Genomic DNA, 23072 nt, shown 5'->3' on the forward strand with positions numbered 1-23072 from the left:
CTTATCAAGCCCCAAGATGATTTCTGCAGCCTCTAAGCTGCCCCCTGCTCCTTATGTATTCATTTCTCCAGCTCTGCCTCTGGAACTTATTTGTTATTATCACCTGCTCTCAGGTACCCTCCTGAGTAGCTGGGTCTGCAGGTCTGTGCCAGTACACCAGCTAATTTTTGCACTTTTTTGTAGAGACAAGGTTGTGCCATGTTGCCCAGGCTGCTCACGAACTCCTAGGCTCAAGTGATGCACCCTCTTCAGCCTCCCAAAGTGCCAGGCATGTTACTTTGGACCGTCCTTCACATTCACTCTGGAAGTATCCCAATAAACTAGCTGTACTCACCAAAAAGGACTACTTATGTTCCTGAATAGTTGCCTGGGAGGGGCTGTTCAACTTCCTATCAAAATGGTATATGGGAATGTACTACATGAGTAACTCTCTTCCAGCTTTTTGTTGTGTGGCTACAAACTATTATATCTTTTTGCAATAAACACAAGAATTTCCATGTCCATTGTATTTCCAACTGCCCTCTTGGCCTAAAATGGATGCAGTGTACAATCATAGTTTAGAGGGGGCTAATCAGGACTGGAAAGAATATGAACAACACAAGGCACATAATTTGAAGAGAAACCAGTTTCAATTTCTCAGAGAATGTGAACAAAGGGAAACATGCCCTGCTTGAGAATAAATATAAAGTTCTTGCTGTTAAAATGCTGGGTAGAGTATGTAGTTAAATTGTAAAGTACAGACACTTTTACTCTACCCATCTGAGAAACAAGAACAATCCATTCATTGTACAGCATAACAAAGTGCTTGATACTTAAATACTTTGAATGAATGATTTTTCAGTGAGGGAACATATCTAAATAACCCTTACATCTCTCTCCTTTGTAGAATATAAAGGTAAGAGTGATACTAAATATTTCACAGTTTTTACAGTATGAGCGCTGTGAAGACCTGAATGGGCTAATGTCACTTAGCGAGGATCTTTCTTGTGAACCCGCTGGTGGATGTGAAGGTTGGAGCTCTGGCTGAAGCCCTTCCCACATTTGCTGCACTCATAGGGCTTCTCTCCAGTATGTACTCTCTGGTGGATGAGGAGTTTGGAACTCTGGCTAAATCCCTTCCCACACTTGCCACAGTGATAGGGCTTCTCTCCAGTGTGGACTCTGAGATGGATGCGAAGATCCGAGCTCTGGCTGAAACCCTTCCCACACTCATAGCATTGGTAAGGCTTCTCTCCCGTGTGGATGCACCGGTGAATGTGAAGGTTCGAGCTCTGACTGAAGCCCTTCCCACACTCACCACACTTGTAGGGCCTCTCTCCTGTGTGTACTCGCTGGTGGATGTGCAGGTTTGAGCGCTGACTGAAGCTCATACCGCACTCCCCACACTCATAAGGCTTCTCTCCAGTGTGGACTCGCTGGTGGATGTGCAGTTTGGAGCTCTGACTAAAGCCCTTCCCACACTTGTCACATTTATAAGGTTTCTCGCCTGTATGGACGGCATGATGGATGAGCAGACTTGAGCTCCTGGTGAAGCCCTTCCCACACTTGTCACACTTATAAGGCTTCTCATCTGTGTGGACTGCCTGATGGATAAGCAGACTCGAGCTCCTTGTGAAGCCCTTCCCACATTGCTCACATTTGTAGGGTTTTTCTTCTGTGTGGTCTCTCTGATGAAGTAGTAGCTCTGAGCTTTGACTGAAGTTCTTACCACACTGACTACATTCATATTGTTTCTCTGCAGTGTGGATTTTCTCATATGGATGACCATCTGGGCTGGTGTTAAGTATTTTCCCACAGTTATTATGGTCACAGGGTTTCTCCTCTGTATGAGCTCTCTGCTGACTACAACTGACCACCTGTGATTTCCATCCATGTATGTCTTTGCAATTACAGTCAATGGGATCCAAAGATTCTTTTAACTGGCCATTCTGGCAAGTTGCCTCACCATTTAACAATGGCGAGGCCAGTTCTTGTCCATCAGACACCAGTTTAACTTGAAGGTTCTCTGAAGAACTTTCCCCCTTTATCACTTTTCTCTCAGTGCTTTCTTCCATTACAAAGAGATGTTTGCTTTCCTGATGATCCTGAGGCTCATTCTTACAGAACTTCGCTGAAGAGTATTGTGTGTCTATTTGACTTGAGACTTTCAAAGGCAAATATGTTTCACTTTCAATGTTTTTGAAACAATCACTTTGAAGAGTCATCACACTGTCCCTCTTTCTGGAAATATGAGAAGATGCTTCTCCCCATTGTTGACAAGGGGAAATATCTAGTTCAGGCTCCCCATCCACTTCCCCTTGATGATTCACAATACAATCCTGACTTCCAGTAATTGTACTGGCCATGCCTTCCAAAACTAGCCAGGAGGAAAGCTCTTGTAACAGATCCTGAAGTGTTTTCTGCTGAAGATTCTGCACAGAATTTTCATTCAAGTCTCCTAGGGAACAAAGACAATTCAGTGGTAAGAACAAAGGGTAGACTTCAAGATTTCAGAGTGAGAGTGCCTAAGGCCTGAAGGCTTAGTAACTAGGAAAAAGTTCAGCTTGTCCTTATAGTCATGTCTTTTGGGTTAAGGTCAGGTACATTTGTATCTGGGTACAAGACAGAAATTTTCTCTTGGCTTTTAAGCATAGCCAAGGAAAGTCTTTCCTAACTAATCCTATAGAAGGCTGTAAGTCCTATACCCTTGCTAAGAATAACATTTCATCTCATCTCACTTCATTTTTTTTTTGAGACAGAGTTTCACTCTGCTGCCCAGGCTGGAGTGCAGTGGCGTGATCTGGTCTCACTGCAACCTCCACCTCCCAGGTTCAAGCAATTTTCCCACCTCAGCCTCACAAGTAGCTGGGATTATAGGCACACGCCACCATGCCCAGCTAATTTTTGTATTTTTAGTAGAGGTGTGGTTTTTCCATGTTGACCAGGCTGGCCTCGAACTCCTGGCCTCAAGTGATCCATCCGCGTCAGCCTCCCAAAGTGCTGGGATTACAGGCATGAGTCACCATACCTGGCCTACTTTCCTTTAAGTAAATTTGCATTTAATTGGTATTCTGCTTTCATAGGTGTGGGGGATACAAGGAAGAAAATATAAATCCTTTTGCTTAACAAGCTAAAGCTTCCTGGGAAGACAAATATACTCAATAATGATAATACTAAGTGAGTGGTGTAGATGAATGTATAGTACAATACAGTACAAGAGATGTATGCATAACCAGCCATGAAAGCACAGCAGAGGAACACTCAACTCAGACCCTGGTGTTTAGGAAGATTTCTGGGAGAAAATGACAGGAAAAAAAAAAAGAAGTGAAACGTGGAGAGAAAATATGACACGTTAAAGAAAACTACAAGCGGCTTCTTATGAAGGAGACAAAAACAGTAAGAGTGGTGAAGAATGTGCCACCGAGGGGAAGTAAGGAGCCAGAGCAAAGGGCTTAGTGTCTAATAATGACGACCCTGGGGCTAAACCCTGAAGGGATTGAAAACTATTAAAGAATTTAAGTTCAGAGTGAAATGACTGACTTTGTGACAATAAACACCACTGGAAAGAAAGACTTTAGGTAGCGAGAGGGCTGCCACAGCAAATCAGAAGAAAAACGGTAAGGATGATAGTTGTGGAGAGAATGGGAGAAATTTATTCTAGATCATATGATGACAAACTAAACCTAGAAGAGAAAGGAGGCACCAAGCCTGTTCTTTGGGATCCCTGCCTGAGTGACGGTATGGTGGTGCTATATAATCAGACAGGAAATGCAAGAGGAAGACGCTGAAGTAGGGAAGGCGGCAGAAACTCAAATCTGCCTTGTATAATCTGTGGTGTTGGTGGAACATTCTTGCAGTACTGGTCAGTAAGCTGTGAGATATATATAGGTCTGGAACTCCTGCGAGAGAACTGTGCTAGGAATACAGAGTTTAGACTTACTGGTATATTAAAAAACAAAAACAAAAACAAAACCCTCCCCAGACTTACTAAAGCAATTAGAGTGAATAGCCTAATATTACACTGAAATGACAAGAAATCCATAATACTCTTGGGAAAACAGAAAGGCTGACATCATCAGAATAAAAACATTGAGGAACTCCTAAATGATAAGGAGCAGATGGATTAGGAGTGATGGAGGAACTAGGGGAAAAAATGTACAGCTTAAATTATGTATAACAGAAGGCTTCTTCATGGGTAAAACATCTTAAGAAATCATAGAAATTCAATTACCAAACTCAGAATCAATAATTACAAAGTCAGGGAGCACTGACCCCATTTCTCTGGAGTCTATGTCTCAGAAAATAATAAACAATGATAAAGTAAGACATTTCTTAATTCAACTTAGGCATTCCTAACAGCTGTGCTAGTTTTTGCTGTTAGCAGCACTCTCCCAGCCCACCTTCTTCCTCTTAGAAATAGAAATATTGGATGGCTAGCAGCAGTGCCCTCATATAAAGCCTCAAGAATAAAATAAATGATCTGCCAAAGAAAGACTGCTAATAATATTAACTGGACTGAAGAGAGAAGCAGAGGTTGAGGTAATGTTGAACCTCCAAAATGCCCAATGGATTAAGGTACAAAAAAGAAGCAATTGACAACGTAAGTGCCCAGGATAAAACTTCAAGCTAAACTTTTTAATAGGAGTTCTGACAAGGAAGATAGCCCAGCGCTGGAAATGAAGAAGCAGGGCATGCCCCAAATAACTCAGTGGCAAAAGAGGTGGACTTAAAAAATGGCCTATACCACTGTGCAGGGGAGTACAGGGAATAGGAGGCCCACCTGAGGCTCAGCCCTAGCCCTTAGCCCACCTGTGGGGGGAGTTTACTGCCTGGGTAGCCCCCTTGCCCACGCATCCAGCTACAAAACAATTCAAATTTTTTCTTTTTCCCAAAATAAAACCTCAGCTAGCTCTGCCAACTGTCAAAAAAAAAGGCCTATAACATCCACCATCTGGATTCTTATTACCTCCTTCCCTAGCCCAGTCAGCAGAAGCGTCCCCTAAAGTAGAACACACATGCATGCCAAAGTGGGTCAAGCATGGGTTGTGTCCTACACGCCAATATCATGCTGAGAACACAAGAATTTTGAAAAAATATATAAGGAGACAAACAGAATTTAAAAGGTACAAAATTAAAATCCCAAAAAAACTAGAGTGGATATCACATTTAAACACAATCTAATAATAAAATATAAACATATTGTATGAAAAATAATTCTAAATAAAATGACTGAAGATGATGATAGGTTATGTAACTTGTTTCCTAGATATGTGTCAGGCTGTTTTAGTCAAATGCCTGCAATCTAGATGAGTTAAATAGTAAAATGAACACATGGCTAAGATGGAAGATTGAGGAATTCTCCAAGAATGCATATGAAAAGACAGACAAATAGAAAGATAGAAGTCCATCTCCAAGGAGCTGCATGAGGACAGTGAAGATGGAACGCAGGGAGAGAAAATGATAAAAGAAATAACAACAAAAAAATGTTTCCTAGAATTCAAGATTCAGGGCCCAATAAATGCTAAAAAATGGTATGTAAAAAGACCCAGAACTAAACATACTCTTTTAAAACCTCAGGACTTCAAGGAAAAAACAAACAAATAAACAAACAAACAAAAAAACAGAAAATACTAAAAGCTTCCAAACAGAAAAGCCAGGTTATGTGCAAATAAATGAGAATTATATTGACACTGAACAACTAATTGGCAATATTGCAAATCTTCAATATCTTCAAATTTTGGGTTAAAAGTCATTGTGAAATTATAATTTTTACCCAGCCAATTAACCATTTCAATGGGAGGAAAAAACAGACACTCTTTCGGACATGAAAAGATTCAATTATTAAAACAATCATTCAGAAATATACTATAGCAAAATTTTTTAAAATTTAAGAAAAAGGATACATGCTACAAGAAATAACAGTAAGCCAAGAAGTCAAGTCAATACATAATTAGGCCAGGCGTGGTGGTTCATGTCTGTAATCCCAGCATTTTGGGAGGTTGAGGCGAGGTGATTGCTTGAGCTCAGGAGTTCGAGACCAGTGTGTGCAACATGGCAAAACCCTCTCTCTACAAAATACAAAACAAAAACCCCCAAACCCCAAAACCATAGTTGAAAAATAAAAGAAAAAAATAAACAAAACTCTACAAAAACAGTATGGAGTCAAAATCCCCCAAATAAAATATATTTTTAAAAAGCAAGTATTAGCTTCAGAGGAAAAATAAAAAAGTAAAAAGGAACTATAATCATACTGTACTACTTGACTCTAGAGTGAACAACTAATTACAAAGTCAAAGCAATGTAAGCATTCATCACTGACATGACTCTAACATAAATTCTTGGGAGGCTAGGCATTTGGGGAGGTAATATAAAAAAGCTACATCCTCATCTATAATATGGGGAAGTCAATAGAAATTATAAAATATTGATAAACTGAGAAATAACAGTATACCACAATACACTAAATTTAAAGGATACTGAGGTACCATTTTCCACCTGTTAAACTAGCACAAACCCGAAGTCTGAAGACACACATTACTTGTGAATGTAAACTGATATGAAGGACAGATATTTTGACAATTATCAATCAATGTCATAAATATATGCACTCAGCATTCCAACTTAGAGCTTTACACTTCAGATTTTCAGGCATAATTTGTGAAATGACATTTACATAAGACAGCTCACTTTTTAAGGCCAATGACCAGAACCTGGATAGACAAGAGCTACAGACATGAAAGAAACTTTTCATTGTGTACGTTTTATATTTATTTTTTTAACCATGTGAATGCATTTATTGTTTACATGAGAGAGAAAAATAACAATATGTAAACATATTGTCTGGAGTAGGAAGACAAACCCAATATGGAACAGCTAGAAAGATGAAAACTGAGTGCCTTTGGAAGCTACACTGTGGCTGATGGAGCAGCAGAGTCAGGAAACAGGAACGTTTTTACTATGAGCTGTCCACACAACTTGTTTCACCCAGGTGAATATATCACTTTGTTTACAAATTTCAAAAGTAATGGCAAAAATGAAAAAGAAAAATGACAAAAGAAAAACAGGGCAGTTTGTAGCATTAAATCATGAAATGGGCTGAAATGATTAAATGGATTTTAAAGGATATTGCTTCAACAGCCATGTTGTACAATACTTGGAAATGGCTAGTGGTTATAGAAATTATAGGTATATGAAAATGAATGGGGGAGGAATTTTATGAAAGGTGCATTTTAATGAAAATGTGATGTTAGCTTTTAAAAAAATGTTTAAAATAATATGAAGAATGAGGCCGGGCACGGTGGCTCATGCCTGTAATCCCAGCACTTTGGGAGGCTGAGGTGGGTGGATTACTTGAGGTCAGGAGTTCGAGATCAGCCTGACCAACACGGTGAAACCCAGTCTCTTCTAAATATACAAAAAATAGCAGGGCGTGGTAGCGGGCACCTGTAGTCCCAGCTACTCCAGAGGCGGAGTCAGGACAAATCACTTGAACCCGGGAGGTGGAGCTTACAGTGGGCCGAGATTGTGCCACTGCACTCCAGCCTGGGCGACAGAGTGCGACTTCATCTAAAAGAAGAAGAAGAAGAAAAAAAAAATATGAAGAATGAGTGTATAACATTAGGAGAAAATACTGACATAAGAAAAGTGGTCCTTTTATAGGGAGTTAACATGGCAGAAAAAAGCTCTAACACATACTGCATAAAACAGTACATTAAAAATACGCACAGTGTAATCTCATAAAATTTTAATACATATACTTGTAATGTACATACATAAGTACAGAGTCCATAGAAAGTGATTTGATTTCATATTATACTGTGTTGAGTTTTTCAGACTTTTATGTCTTACATAAAAGAAAAATGTTGAACAAGTATGTTCCATTTTATGTTAATAACAATGAAAACCTAGAGCAGAGCTTGAAATTGGAAGCCCATCTCCTACTTCATTTTTGTCTACTTGTAAATCACTCTCTACAGAGCAGTCACAGTGATACTGGGTCAATCAGAGCACACCATTCCCTGATACAATGGCTGCCCACTGAAGATAAATCTACTTTTTTTTTTTTTTTTTTGAGATGGGGTCACACGGTGTCTCCTAGGCTGGAGTGCACTGGCGCTATCTCAGCTCACTGCAACCTCCACCTCCTGGGCTCAAGCGATTCTCCCACCTCAGCCTCCCAAGAAGCTGGGATTACACGCATGTGCCACCACACCTGGCTAATTTTTTGTCATAAATCCACTTTTTACCAGTGCCTTCAATGCCATAACTGAGCCAGGCCGTGTTCACCACCTCTTCTCAGTCCTTCTTAGATGCACCCTGTGGTCTACCACACTCCCCCTTCCAAGTCTTTGGGTTTCCTCTTGCGTGGTTCTCTTTGCCTGGAATGTTCTTTCCCTCCCTAGCCACCTGTTTAAACTATTGATCCCTTAGCTCCCAGTTTAATGTCACTTCAGAGGCTCTCCCTAAGACACATACACAACCCACATTCCATCACATGCCTTTGTTCTCTCAGAGCAGTGTTCCATTCTTCATAGGACTTACCGACTATATAGTAATACTCCAAAGAATGACATCATAAATGATGTTTAAAGGAGACAAGTGTACATGCAACGTCTAACTTGGGCTTGAAAAACGATGGCAACAATCTGACTAATTTTTACCCTATTTTAAGCGTTAAACAGACTCATTTTAGGGCAACGTCTGTGGGATCTAAGAGTGTTAATAAACTTAAAAGAAGTTAAAGTTAAAAAAGAATTGGTGGGAGATTTCAGATACTGAGGACGAGAAGAGAGAAACTTTTTTTTTTTTTTTTAAGACAGGGTCTCACTCTGTTGCCCAGGCTGCAGCCTGGAGATCTTTGCTTGCTGCAGCCTGGAGAATTTTGCTCTCTGAAGCCTCAACCTCTCTGGCTTAGGTGATCCTCCCACCTCAGCCTCCCAAGTAGCTGGGACTACAGGCGTATGCCACCAGGCCTGGCTAATTTTTTATATTTTTTGTAGAAGGGGTTTTGCCATGTTGCCCAGGCTGATCTCCAACTCCTGGGCTCAAGTGATCCTCCTGCTTCTGCCTCCCAAAGTGCTGGGATTACAGGCATAAGCCACCACGCCTGGCCCAAGAGAAATTGAATATAGTCATGGCCTATTTCTAAACTAGGAGACTGGAACAACTTTAATACTGACAAAAGTGGGAATATAAGAAGGGAACTTAACTGTGCACATGTACCCTAAAACCTAAAGTATAATAATAATAATAAAAAAAGAAGGGAACTTAAAAAGGAAAATAATTTTAGGCTTATCAAAATAGAAAGGAGAGTTGAACACCATTAAATGTGTTACAGCTCCTCCTATAAGTGGACATACCATGCATTCTCAGGGGCAATAATGTCCCCAAGGGGTGAGAATTGGTTCATAGGGGGCACAACAAATCTTTTTATTTTATTTTATTTTTTGGGATGGAGTCTCACTCTGTCACCCAGGCTGGAGTGCAGTGGCACGATCTCGGCTCACTGCAACCTCCACCTTCCAGGTTTAAGCAATTCTCCTGCCTCAGCCTCCTGAGTAGCTGGGATTACAGGCACCCGCCACCAGGCCCAGCTAATTTTTGTATTTTTAGAAGAGATGGGGTTTTGCCATGTTGGCCAGGCTGGTCTCGAACTCCTGACCTCAGGTGATCCACCCCCTCGGCCTCCCAAAGTGCTGGGATTATAGGCGTGAGCCACCACACCTGGCCAAACAAATCTTACATATTATGCTGGTTTGGGACTCACAAAAACAATCCTACCTGACAAAACCTTATTCCTTCATACTTAAATTCTCTAAAGGAGAAATTTAATTTGTCTCCTTTTGGCAGGGAGAGAGTAATGATAAAGAAAAAGGCCGAGAAACACTGATGATGTAACTTAAAACCAAAGAGCCCTTTGAGATTTCAAGTTAGAAAAAAGAAAGAAGCCAGGAGATCAAGACCAGCCTGGCTAACATGGTGAAACCCTGTCTCTACTAAAAATACAAAAAATTAGCCGGGCATGGTGGTATGCGCCTGGAGTCCCAGCTACTCAGGAGTCTGAGGCAGGAGAATTGCTTGAACCCGGGAGGCGGAGGTTGCAGTGAGCCCAGATCACGCCACTGCACTCCAGCCTGGGTGACAGAACAAGACTCCATCTCAAAAAATAAATAAATAAATAAATAAATAAATAAATAAAAAGAAGCCAGAGAATCTGCAGAAAAAAGGACTAAGAGAGAAGCTGGAGGAAACAGAAAAACTATGATTTCATGCATGACAAAGAATTTCAAGAGAAGGTCAACACTATAGAAACCATCAGTAAAACTGATAATGGTAAATATGCTGAAATAAAAATTTAAAAAGGAACAAACTCTGAAAGAGACAAAAGTTCAGTGGTGACTTCCAAGTGGGCAATTTTGGTACAAGAACAGAGCACAGGCACTGGGGTTTATATAAAGAATGTGGAAAGGCCTGGTTCACTACCTGGAGGTAACCACTTTGCCCTGTAGCATTCTCTTTACTCCCAAGGATGAGCTGAAAATAGAAACTGAAAGGCCACGGTTACTGAGGGAAGAGAACCAGGGCCCCACTGTGGACTGAGGGAGGCAAAAACCCTGAAAGCGAACGTGATGGCACATTTTTCAGTGTTTTTTTTTTTTTTTTTTAGACAGGGTCTCATGGTCACCAGGGCAGGCGTGCAGTAGTGTCATCTCGGCTCACTGCAACTCTGCCTTCCCGGCTCAAGGGGTCCTCCCACCTCAGCCTCCTGGGTAGCTGGGATTACAGGTAACTGCCACCATGTCCTGCTAATTTTTGTATATTTTGTAGAGACAGGGTTTCACTGTGTTGCCCAGGCTGGTCTCAAACTCATGAGCTCAAGCCATCTGCCTGCCTCAGCCTCCCAAAGTGCTGGGATTATAGGCATGAGCCACTGTGCCCGGCCACTTTTCAGTGTTTTTTGTAGAATGGCTGCTTTTGGCTATAAAATGGCAAGTTCACATGGTTCAACCTAGTAGGTATACATTCATCTCCCCATCTAATTAAAGTTCTTTATGAACATATTTTTTAATGGCTACATACTTTTCTGTGATCCATGATAATTTGCCTGACCAATCCCCTGTGATACATTTAGTGGGTAAATAATTTTTTCACTATTTTAAATAATTCTATAATGAATATCTTTGTTCACAATTTTCAGTTAAAATTACTAATTATTGCTTTAGACTAGAGATCTAAAAAATGAATTACTGCATTTGAAAATGTTTAAGTCTCCTTGATTCAGGCAGTCAAAAAGTGTTTTATCTGGCCGGGTGTGGTGGCTTATGCCTGTAATCCCAGCCACTCCAGAGGCTGAGGCAGGAGAATCACTTGAACCTGGGAGGTGGAGGTTGCAGTGAGCCGAGATCACGCCACTGCACTCCAGACTCCAGCCTGGGCGAAAGAGGGAGACTCCATCTCAAAAACAAAAACAAAAACAAAAACAAAAGACTCCGTCTCAAAACAACAACAACAACAGAAGTGTTTTATCTATCTGCAAGGTATGAGAGTGTCTCACCACAAGTTTTGATTATTTTTGGGAGGGGAGAGGGATGAATTCCTGAATGTGTAAGAAAAGAAATAATGGAAACGGGATATTGCCAGGGATGGGGAGGACATTCAATGAAAAATAAAGTCCAAGCAAAGATGGCACAAGACCAATGTGGGGGAAATGTGGGGAAAGACAAGAGTACAGAGAAGCAAGTGACCATTACTGGGAAAGACCACAACCTCTTGTAGAGGTAGAAGGGAAGTAAGTGAATAGATCAGGTAAAACAGTAGCACATAGGAAACATCCTAGAAGTCCCTGCTTTCGACACAGACTGCAAGATAACAGATAACTCCTGGAACATTGAAAAAGGGACTCCTCTGTTGTGGATTAGCCTGGCTTATAACTTGCCATGATGCCTGGTGCTCTTTGGGGTTCACTTGCTATTATATAATGATCTTTATTTTGCTCTGAGAGATCACATTTCAGAAACTCACAGGGATTGGGTGATTGTGCAGAAAGCAAAGTCAGTCCCACCTCTGGCTTATAAAGGATGGAAAAGGTATGGTTTTTGAGACAACCCAGTAAAACTACCATTCTCCAATTCTTACCAAGTTCTTTAGCTGCTTAGAACAGTCAGAAAACATCCTTTTGTGTCAAAAAGGAAGTTGGAAACAAAGAGGCCAATGGGCAGGTGTCCAAGTTCACATGTCCTTACCCACCAAGACCAAGTTTCTGTAGTTGCCCAGCATCACAGCTCTGCACAGCTTCCTGGGAGGAGTCCAGGTGGCCTCACTCCTCCTCGGTGAAGGCCACAGAGGCATCCTTGAATGTAACTGGTTCCTAAAACATTAAGCACATTCCTTCTCAACAAACAACCATCTGCATAAATGCCCTGGAAGTGGGGTGAAGTCAGCAGCGCTGGAAAAGTTAAGAAAGGTATAGAAGAAGTTTGCAGCTCAGGGGATCTGAGTGAGCTAAGCCAAGTTTTGTTGGGAAGTCTTTCCTTTCTCACTTACTTGGCTACTTCCATCCAAATCATTTCCCTCCTGCCCACAACATGTCTACGCTCAAGTTCTCAGTTACTGAATCTTTCTGTGTCACTCTCTTCTTGTGTCATTGCTGAGTTGTCATCTTCACCCCATTCCCACCATTATCCTGACAACCTTAACACTCGCAGGAACAATTTACCCAACACTCTGACCTCACATTTCTTAATGTCCACAGTGCCAATGATCTCAGCCACATTTCATCAAACTGTAATAACCATAATCGGGACTAGTCCACTACCTGGACCCCTCTACTCTTAAAATATTAATCTCTCTAATATCCTACAAGTTAAAAATCACTTCCTATGCTTTCTGTTCTTCCTCTTCTAAACTAAGTAGTTGAACATTACTGGGAAAATAAAATAGCACATATACACACAGCCATAAAACACTCTCCTGAGGGATCCCTTGACTTAAAATACCATTCACTGCCAAATATTTATTTCCAGCCCTAACCTCTTACCTCATCTCCAGACTCCAGCTTTCTACTTTTTAACATCTACACTGGGACGTCTAAAGGTGCTTAAAACTTAACAGGCCCTGGCTGGGCACGGTGGCTCACGGCTGTAATGGCAGCATTTGGGGAGGCCGAGGTGGGTGGATCACTTGAGGTCAAGAGTTCGAGATCAGCCTGGCCAACATGGTGAAACCTCGTCTCTACTGAAAATACAAAAATTAGCCAGGCGTGGTGGTGCATGCCTGTAGTCCCAGCTACTCAGGAGGCTGAAGTGGAAGGATCTCTTGAACCCGGGAGGTGGAGGTTGCAGTGAGTTGAACAAACAAACAAAAAACAAAACAAAAAACTTAACAGGCCCCAACAGAACTCCTGCTCCAGCAATATCCATCAGCATCTGCTCTTCCCTGGTCGTCCCCATTTTGGTAAACAGCCACACAAATCACTCAATTGTTCAAACCAAAATCCCCGAAGTCATTTCATTCTCATCCTCACATCTCACCCATCACCCATCTCCTTTACCGCTAAAGCATATTGGCATCCACCCAGCTCCCCTGCCCTGCACTGTCACCTCTCTAGGCCTAGGCAGCACTTGCTCTCACCCACACCAACCTCCTGGTTGGTCTGACTCTACTCTTGCTCCCCCAAACATGAGTTTTCCACATGACAGCCAAGGTGATCTTTTAAAACAAAAACAAGGCCAAGCATGAAACCCTCCAAAGGCTTTTCAGTGGCCATCGAGTAAAATCCAGACTCTTCATCCTGGCCCGTGAGGCTCTCCTGTCACCTTCCCAACCTAGGCCTCTCTTATGATCATATTCAGCACCAGTGACCCAGCAGGCCCTTGAACCGCATCAAACTCATTGTAGCTTCTGCGCTAGCTGCCCTCTCCATTCCTCATGATTCAGCTCTCAGTCCAACTGTTGCCTCTTCAGAAAGCGTGTCACTGACCATCTAATCCACTGGAGCATCCTGTATCTATCATTTTCCTGGTTTAATTTAATTAATTTCTTCTTATAACTTATGCCTTACCTTATTTTCTTATTCACTTGCTTTCTTATTTACTGTCTCTCCTTGCTGAGATTTAAATTCCTCAAGAACAGAGAGGCTGCCTCATTTGTTCATGACTGCATCCCCAAGACCTCAAGCAGGGCCTGACACATAAAGGGAATCCAAATATTTATTCAGTCAATGTCAGCAAATCTGGTTCCCTTCAGGGCTCTGTCTGATGAAGCAATGCTTCTTAAACTACCTGTGGTGAAGAACCAGTTTTTTGTTTTTGTTTTTCAAACTCTCAATTTCAGTACTTAAATCTGCACAGTGCATGGGCTGGCACCACTGTCTAAGGCACAGTTTCAAAAGTAAAGTGATAGAATATATAAACGGTCATAAAGGCTGTCTCATAAATTCGATCAGCTAAGCCAGCTTCAGCCTGAGGCTAAAGAGGCACCACTCCCTCCTTCCTTGGGCCTGCCCTGCAGGAGTGACATGACTTACCCAACTTGTCACCAGTGGGGAAGGATGAGGGTAAAGATGAAGGTAAGAATGGGTGATGTCTCCCAAACTTTCTGTTCAAGGTCACTGGTCTCCACTCTGAGGAAGAGGGCTGGAAAAGGAGGCTCAAGCCCCGGAGTAAAGGTGGGACAAACAAGCAGAAGCAAAGGTTGCTGCCTTCAAGCCCCATCACCACATCCTTTAGCAAGGCATGACTCATGGCATATTAAAAGCAAGTGGACTGGCTGCTCTTCCCAACCAGACTTTGTCTTCAGACCACAGAGAAAAAAAAAATTTCTTTCTGTTTAAGGCTAATCTCTTCCTGTGCATTATAGATCAAATCCCTTCTTCTGTCTTCAGAGATGCAAGCCCACCAATTATCTTTTCTCTCCCTTATTTTTTTTCCGTCTTCCATCCAGGCATCTGGATTGTCTAATCTTCCTTCTCTACCTCAACAATATTCACACCATTTCAGATCCTGTCAATTCTGCCTCCTAAATTTCCCTCCAATGTGTTACCTCTTTTCCATTTCCACTGCCAGTCTGAGTAAGACCCTTATTTTTTTCTTACCTAGGCTACAATAACTCCTTACCAATTCTTTGTAGTACAATTTTTGTCATCTTTCAGTCCCTAGGTTAGACAACCAGAATTATTAATTTTTTAAGGTCCTCAAGATAAAATGGCAGGTGGGATTTCATTCTGAGAAGGGAAAGGATATGTTGGTGGACTACTAACTTTGTGGTAGGTAAAAAAATGACAGGAGTAGACCAAATGAGAAGAATCATTGTGACAAGGGAAGGGAGAAAAGGAAAGGAAATAGTGCTCCTGTTAAAGCAAGACAAAGCTGGGACTGAAACACTGAATAATCAACAGTCTTCCCAGGTATCAGTGGCACTAAGGAGTCACTCCAAGGCTGTGCTCCTGCTTACAGTGGGGAGAGCAGACTCAATATTCTAAAGGCCAACCAAAGAGGAAGGTCACAAGATCAATCGTTTCCTGTTTCTATCAGACAAATGTCAACTTCCTCAGAACTACATACATGCCATCATGTGGCCTCCCACTTCTTTCCAGAGCCCATCTCTGCTGTATCTAACAATTTACTTTGAAGTGGAAAAGCAGGAAGAGGCACACTAGATTACCTGGAGTCATTCAACACATCACACTTGAGTCTAGCACAGTCCTTTCTATAATAGGCCCTAACTTACTGAGTTCTCCCATCCATTTTGGAGCTTTCAGTCTCAGGACAATAGCCTCTTTCTGCAGCATGAGGATGAGTTAGAATTCTCCTCCTCTGAGATCTCATAGCATCTTTCACATCCCTCTACTACAGCTATTAAATCTGTCTCCCAAGTTGGCTGGAAGATTCTGAAGGATAGAGGCTACACTCAACTCATCTTTGTTGTTTGAGACAGTCTCACCCTGTTGCCCAGGCTGGAGTGCAGTGGCATGGTCTCGGCTCACTACAACCCCGACCTCCCGGGTTCAAGAGATTCTCCTGCCTCAGCCTCCCGAGTAGCTGGGATTACAACAGGCACCAACATGACCAGCTAATTTTTGTATTTTTAGTAGAGATGAGGTTTCACTATGTTGGCCAGGCTGGTCTCAAACTCCTGACCGCAGGTGATCCTCCCCACTCAGCCCCACAAAGTACTGGGATTACAGGTGTGAGCCACCATGCCTGGCCTCAACTCATCTTTAAATCCCTGGCAACTACCACAATTGACTTGGAATCTGAAAGATAAATATAAATTCACATTCAATTTAAATGAATAATAATACAACTAAAGGAAAACTTACAGATAGTCAAGCCCAAGACCCTCAGTTTACAGATGAAAAAAACCAAAGTTCATAAGGGTGAAGTGACTTACCCAATGTCACAGAGGAAGGGCAGGGTTAACTAAGACTCCTGCCTTTTAGCAGACTTAAGGACAATGTGTGGTACATAGAAAACACACAGTGCTTGGAATGAAGTCCTTCCTTTAAATTAAAAAAGTTGTGTAACACACATCAGAATCTCAAAATTTACTAAACTAGCAATCCCTAGTTGCAGCGGCAGTGAATAATTAATCATTAGGGAGCAGGCAGAAGCGAAGGAAGGAAAATGTATTGATTCTACTAAGGTTAATCTCCCTTGAAGCCCTCAATTACTTTTCAGGGCACAGAGAAGCCATGCTGTCAGTACCTCAAGACAGCTTACTGTCCTCTAAACAGATTTTTTCTAAGAGCTCATGTGTGTGAGGGCTGTATCTGCCAAGCAAAAAGACGGCCTTTGCTGGTAGTGTTAAAAAACATTTTTTTTTCCTTAAAACGCAGTCTGATATTTTATTCAAACAACTTCTGATGTGATGACCTGTTTAGTTAATGGAGAAAGAACAGCCTGAAGTTAGAAAACACAGGGTTTATTTCTGGCCTTCTGCTCTCTGCAACAAAGGACAAGGCACTTTCCTTCGGCTCTCTCAGAGTTAGCCGAGTTAGAGCTCTCCACCATAAAACGCCAGGACAGGGCAAAGAGGGGGCCGACCATCTCAAACACCCTGGGATACTAAGTGGGGGCTGACCATCTCAAATACCCTGGGAGTCTAAGGGTTAATTTTGAGGTAACCTCCTATGATGGTTTTACGGAGACAAATGAGAACTCTCTTTAAAAAAGTACGACTTGGTAATTTAAAATTTACTGGAACAGTTAAATATGTAGACATGCTAGTGAAAGAGAACAAATCAACCTGATCATAAAGGATGAATAACTCATTTTACCTACCCTAGAGACACTTACATCAAGTGTATAGAGAGATATTTCACAATAAACCTTTGGATGTACAAAGATCAACAGAATAAAAAAGGAGTGAACTCTCCTTTCGCTATGTCTGGAAGAGAGAAGGAAGCTTAGTTCTTAAAAAAACACCACAGGGAGTTCTGATGCATAGCCTGGTTGAAAAGCATTTCTAGAGTGATTTTGTAACCACTGTGCTGCCATTTAACGAATTTCCTCCTTTTTGACTCTTTCATAGTTAATAAATTATCACGATTAATATGCATTTTTTTGTGTACAGGTAATATAATATGTTCATCAAAATGGTAAGCTCCTTGACGAAAAGCACCGTGGTTTATCATTCTATCTGTTTTGCTGAGACCACTTAGCACTGGGATGAGTATGGAATAGCTTGGAATGACTTTCAATGTGAGTGAAATGTCTGGCAGGAAAAGGCAGGCTTTGAGAGGCTCCCCAGGAGGGCACAGCCCACTGCTCTAAGGAGTGGAATAAATTCTTGGAGGCAGGATGGGCCAGTGAAAACTCTCTGTGCAGACCCTGGTGACATCATCTGCTAGCTGCGTGTCCTTAGTATCTTAATGTCCCTACATCCATAGCTATAAAATACCGTACTGGGGGCCTGACAATAAAGAAAACAACACATGGCACAGGGACATTTCAGGGAGACGGCATTTTAGGAGAAATGGAACGCCAACTCACCTGGACCTCGGTCATTTCTTACTCCCAGGGGGGATGGATTCCTGGAAAGTCAGAGTTAGGGAAAGAGAAAAAGCCATGAAAATCAAGTCCAGCAAGACTGCAGGGAAAAAGTTACTTCGCTCCTGCCTCTGACACTTCTTCAGTCAACCCTTCCACTCACACTCCCTCCATCAGGTGAGAGGTGACGCGTTTTCTGTCACCACCTTCATCTCTCTCCACAGGGCTTTCGATTAAACAAGCCAAGTCTTCCCCCCAAAACCAAGAGGCTAGGTAAATTCCGCAGCCGCCGGCAGCTCTAAGCTGTGCCCATTTCCTCTGACGTTTCCGATCTCTGTCCTAAAGTTCTAGTTAAGAGGTGGAGCTTCTCGGGATGGATTTCGGTTGCCCAAGACGCCTTCCCCGACCTCATTCTCTGAGGAGCCTGGCTCGTTCCTGCGGTGCGAAGGGGGCTCAGATGCAAGCTCTTTTCAGCGAAGGCAGTGCTGCGGACAGAAACCTCAGTCTCCTACAGGAGCCCCCCTCCGTCGCCTAACGTCCACCGAAAACCCCCCTGCAATAACGCCCGTCACAGGCGAGGAAAAGGCCAGCGTGGCCAACCACGAAGCCCCCAGCCGGTCCAGGCCAGAGTTCGGCCAGGAGGGAGGAAGGGCCATCGAAGGCGCGGCCGCTCAGCTGCAGGGCCCGACAGGCTTCTGTGTGGCCGCAGCCCGGCCCCGTGGGCGCAGCAGCTCGGAAATGCAGTGCCAGGATACACGTGCCGCCGCGGGCCGCGCCTCTGCTGGTCGCGTGCCCTACCATCGCCGCCCTCCAGGCTTCCGCAGCTCGGCGGCCCAGCGCCTTCACCGCGGCACACCCATTTCCTGACCCCTGAACGCCTCTGCAGCGGCTGGGGAAGCCCGGCCAGTCTCACCTCCCACGTGGAACCCCACGCCTGCAGGGGCCAGATTCCGGATGCTGACCGCTCGCGCGCCTAGGGCCCCGAAATACAAGTCCCAGCAAGCCGCGGGCGAGCCACGCCCACTTCCGGCGCGGGCCCCGGAGCTCTGCGCTGTGCGGAGCCGGATTCTTGGGCGGAGGGGACCATCTTTGAGTCAGCGACGCGTGTATTCAAGTCCTCCTCGTCGTTTTTTATTACAAACAAATAAGAATTATTTTAGGAATACCTGTTAAGGTGATTTTCATTTGTTAAAATACTATTGGGGGAAAAGGATGTAAATACCCATAATTTCATCTTTACCTTTAAAAACATTCTGAAGTGAATATTTGCCATTCAGCATCTTCCATCTCACCTCTGAAGTTCATCCATTTAACAGATATTAATTGAGAGCCAACTGTGTACCAAGAGCTGTTCAAGATGCTTGCACAAAAGTCACTGCCCTATTCTAGTGGGAGAAACAAGCAATCCATAAATATAGTAAATATATGGCGTCGTGTGTGTCATGAGGTGGTACAGAAAGCATAGAGCTGGGCGGGGTGTGGCGAGGTGCGTGTGTGGGTGTGTAGGGCTGGGGGTGTACTTTGCAATTTTAAATAGGGGATCTTGGAACAAACACAGGAGGTGAGGGAATTAAACAAGTGGCTCCCAGCAGTCAGAACTCTCCTAAACGCACACAAGGGTTGTTGATGCCAGGATTTTACATTTCTTTCACTTCTCACCGAGTGACACAGAGCTACCCATTTGGTCTTTTCCCAATTCCTTTCTTTCAGATTTATTTTGGAGAGGAAAGAGATGTTGCCTGGACCTCTCTTCTACATCCTCCCCCTTCCTTGGTGTATTAGTTTTCAATTGCTGTCACAATAAATTACCACAAACTTAGTAGTATAACAAACATGTTTTCTCTTAAACTTCTGGAGGTGCCAAGTCTGAAATCAGTTTTACTGGGCTTTATAAAGTCAGTGTTGGTGGGGCTAGTTCCTCCTGGAGGTCCTGGATGAGAATATTTCTTTGCCTTTTCCAGCTCCCAGTGACTGTTTGCATTCCTTGGCTTATGGCTCGCTCCTTTATCTTCAAAGTGCATGACTGCAATCTCTGCCTTCATCATCACATCACATGCTCAGGCACTGGCTCCTCGTAGGTCCTTCTAATAACGACTGTTGTGATTACATCAGGCCCAGCTGGCTAATCTGGGGTAATCTCTTGACGTCAAGATCCTTAATTTAATCACATTTCAAAAAAATCCCTCTCGCCATAGAAATTAACATCCACAGCTTCTCGGGGTTAGGACTTGGACATATTTGGGGGACTATTATTTTCAGCCTGCGATGCTTGAAGAGGCCCATGTCCCCTTCAGTCTCCTCCTCAGAGATGCTCTCTTACCTTTTTCCTGGGGAACACAAAATGTCTCCCTTGGACCTTACTCCTCTCCTCATTCTTCAATGGAAAACCACAGAGCTTTTCCCTATTTAGATTTACCACCCTTGCCCTGAAATTCACTTCCTCATGTGCTCACTTCCCTCCTCATGCAATTTAAGAGGCCATGGCCCATGGTTATGGCCAGTCCTGTGTATGTGCAGTTACCCTTAACTCTCTTGCCCCAGTCTTTCTTGGTTTTATTCTCTTGGTAGAAACCCAAATCTGCTTGAATCCAGTTCCTGGCCTGCGCCTGTATGGCAGAGGTTGTTTGAGAAAACCACATGGCTGGGATGATTGGTCTCATTTTCAGTTTATACCCATTAAGTTCAAGTGGGCCCTTCATGCTGCCTGGCTATCCTTCTACATGTCTTAGTCCATCCATTCTCCTAAATGACTATTTCACAGGTTCTACTCTCTTTTATTTATGTATTTATTTATTTATGTATTTATTTATTTATTTATTTTTTTGAGCCAGGCTGGAGTTCACTAGTGCGATCTTGGCTGACTGCAATCTCTGCTTCCTGGGCACAAGCGACTCTCCCACCTCAGCCTCCTAAGTAGCTGGGACTATAGGTTTGCACCACCATGCCATGCTAATTTTTGTATTTTTGTATTTTTTTTTTAAGAGATAAAGTTTCACCATGTTGTCCAGGCTGGTCTCCACCTCCTGGGATCAAGTGATCCTCCCACCTCAGCCTCCCAAAGTGCTGGGATTACAGGCTGAGCCACCATGCCTGGCCTTCTACTCTCTTTTTAAGCTGCCAACAGCTCCTCCCATCTCACTCAGTGCTGATGACTTTGCTTTCTCCTCTCTGCATTAGAACCTGTATGTTCTACTTTTCATTCTGAGTCACTGGCCCTAGTTCCTACATGAGAAAATTCTTTTGCACTCTGGTGTTAAATGCTTTTTCATGAATGAGGTCCTTCTCTCTCTTCTGTATTTCAAGATTTTCATTCTGTACTGAATTATCAACATACTAATGAATACACTATAATATTGTCCATAAAATAAATAAAACCCCTTACCTTGCACCCTATTTCTCTCCAGCCACTACCTCATTTGTCTGCTTTGCTTTACAGCAAAACTCCCAAAAAAATTGTCCCTAAGGGATGTTTCCAATTTCTTTTCTCCCATATTCTCTCTTTTTTCACATGCAAAATCCAAAATTTAATTTTTAAACTTAATTTTAAAAATTGATATATAATAGATGCACATATTTGGGGGGTACATGTGATAATTTGATTAATATTATGTGTAAAGATCAAAGCAGGAAAATTGGGATATCTATGGCTAAGTATTTGTCTTTTCTGTATGCCGGAAATATTCAAATGATTCTCTTCCGGCTATTTTGAAATGTACAGTAGGTTAATGTTAACTGTAGCTAACCTACTGGTTTATTGAACACCAGGTCTTATTTTTTCTATCTAACTGTGTATTACACCTTGATATGGTTTGGCTCTGTGTCCCTACCCAAATCTCATCTTGAATCGTGATTCCCACGTGTTGAGGGAGGGACCTGTAATTCCCACAAGTGGAGGGAGGGAGGTGATTGGATTACAAGGGGCAGTTTCCCCCATGGTGTTCTCATGATAGTGAGCGAGTTCTCACAAGATCTGATGGTTTGTGAGATGTGTTTGGAAGTTCCTCCTTTGTTCTTCTCTCTCCTGCCACCTTGTGAAGAAGGTGACTGCTGCTTCTTCCAACATGATTGTAAGTTTCCTGAGGCCTCCCCAGCCATGTGGAAGTGTGAGTCAATTAAACCTCTTTTCTTTATAAATTACCCAGTCTCAGGCATTTTTTTTATAGCAGTGTGAAAAAAGACTAATACATACCCCTTAACCAACCTCTATTCAGACCCCTATCTCTACTCTTTCTGAACTCTGGTTAGCACCAATCTACTCTCTATCTTCATGAAATCCACTAGTTTTTTTGTTTAGCTCCCACGTGTGAGTGAGAAGATGCAATAGTTGTCTTTTTGTGCTTGGCTTATTTACTTAACATCATGGCCTCTAGTTCCATCCATATTGCTGCGAATGACAGGATTTCATTCTTGTTTATGACTGAATAATATTCCGTTATGTACATACACCACATTTCTTTATCCATTCATCCATTGATGGCCACTTAGGTTGATTCCATATTTTGGATGTTGTGAATATTGTTGCAGTAAACGTGGGAATGCAGATAGCTCTTTAGTATATTGATTCCCTTTCTTTTGGATATATACCCAGTAGTGGAATTGCTGGATCATATGGTAGTTCTATTTTTGGTTTTCTGAGGAGCCTCCATACTGTTCTCCATAGTGATTGTACTAATTTACATTCCCATCAACAGTGTACAAGGATTCCCCTTTCTCCAAATCCTCGCCAGCATCTGTTATTCCCTGTTTTTCAGATAAAAGTCATTTTAACTGTGGTGAGAAGATAGCTCATTGTGCTTTTGATTTGCATTTTTCTCATGATTAGTGATGTTTAACATTCTTTTATATACCTGTTAGCAATTTTATGTCTTCTTTTGAGAAATGTCTATTTGGATCTCTTTTGCCCATTTTTAAACTGGATTATTTGTGTTTTTACTATAGAGTTCTTGGAGCTCCTTGTATATTCTGGTTATTAATCCCTTGTCAGGTGGATAGGTTGTAGTATTTTCTCCTATTCTGTGGGTTGTCTGTTCACTTTGTTGGTTGTTTCCTTTGCTATGCAGAAGCTTTTTAGTTTGATGTAATTCCATTTGTCTATTTTTGTCTTTG

At 42.4% G+C, this 23072-nt stretch overlaps 1 protein-coding gene across 5 annotated transcripts; it reads right to left on the minus strand.

Annotated features, from left to right (window-relative positions):
* Positions 1-607: 607 nt before the first annotated feature.
* Positions 608-18956, minus strand: ZNF239 (zinc finger protein 239). Of its 5 annotated transcripts, XM_063638043.1 has the most exons (4): positions 18880-18956; positions 17970-18010; positions 12222-12346; positions 608-2437 (listed from the first exon to the last, which is right to left on the minus strand). In XM_063638043.1, exons 3-4 carry the CDS (start codon positions 12325-12327, stop codon positions 969-971), a joined length of 1575 nt encoding a protein of 524 aa, XP_063494113.1. In that variant the 5' UTR covers positions 12328-12346; positions 17970-18010; positions 18880-18956; the 3' UTR covers positions 608-968. The 5 variants fall into 5 exon arrangements, with proteins under 5 accessions (XP_063494113.1, XP_055131216.1, XP_063494114.1 ...); XM_055275241.2 differs by lacking the exon at positions 12222-12346; XM_063638044.1 differs by lacking the exon at positions 18880-18956 and having other exon boundaries at positions 12226-12346; positions 17970-17984.
* Positions 18957-23072: the final 4116 nt, after the last annotated feature.

This window comes from Symphalangus syndactylus, chromosome 4, assembly GCF_028878055.3.
Source record: "Symphalangus syndactylus isolate Jambi chromosome 4, NHGRI_mSymSyn1-v2.1_pri, whole genome shotgun sequence".
Lineage (NCBI taxonomy): Eukaryota > Metazoa > Chordata > Mammalia > Primates > Hylobatidae > Symphalangus > Symphalangus syndactylus.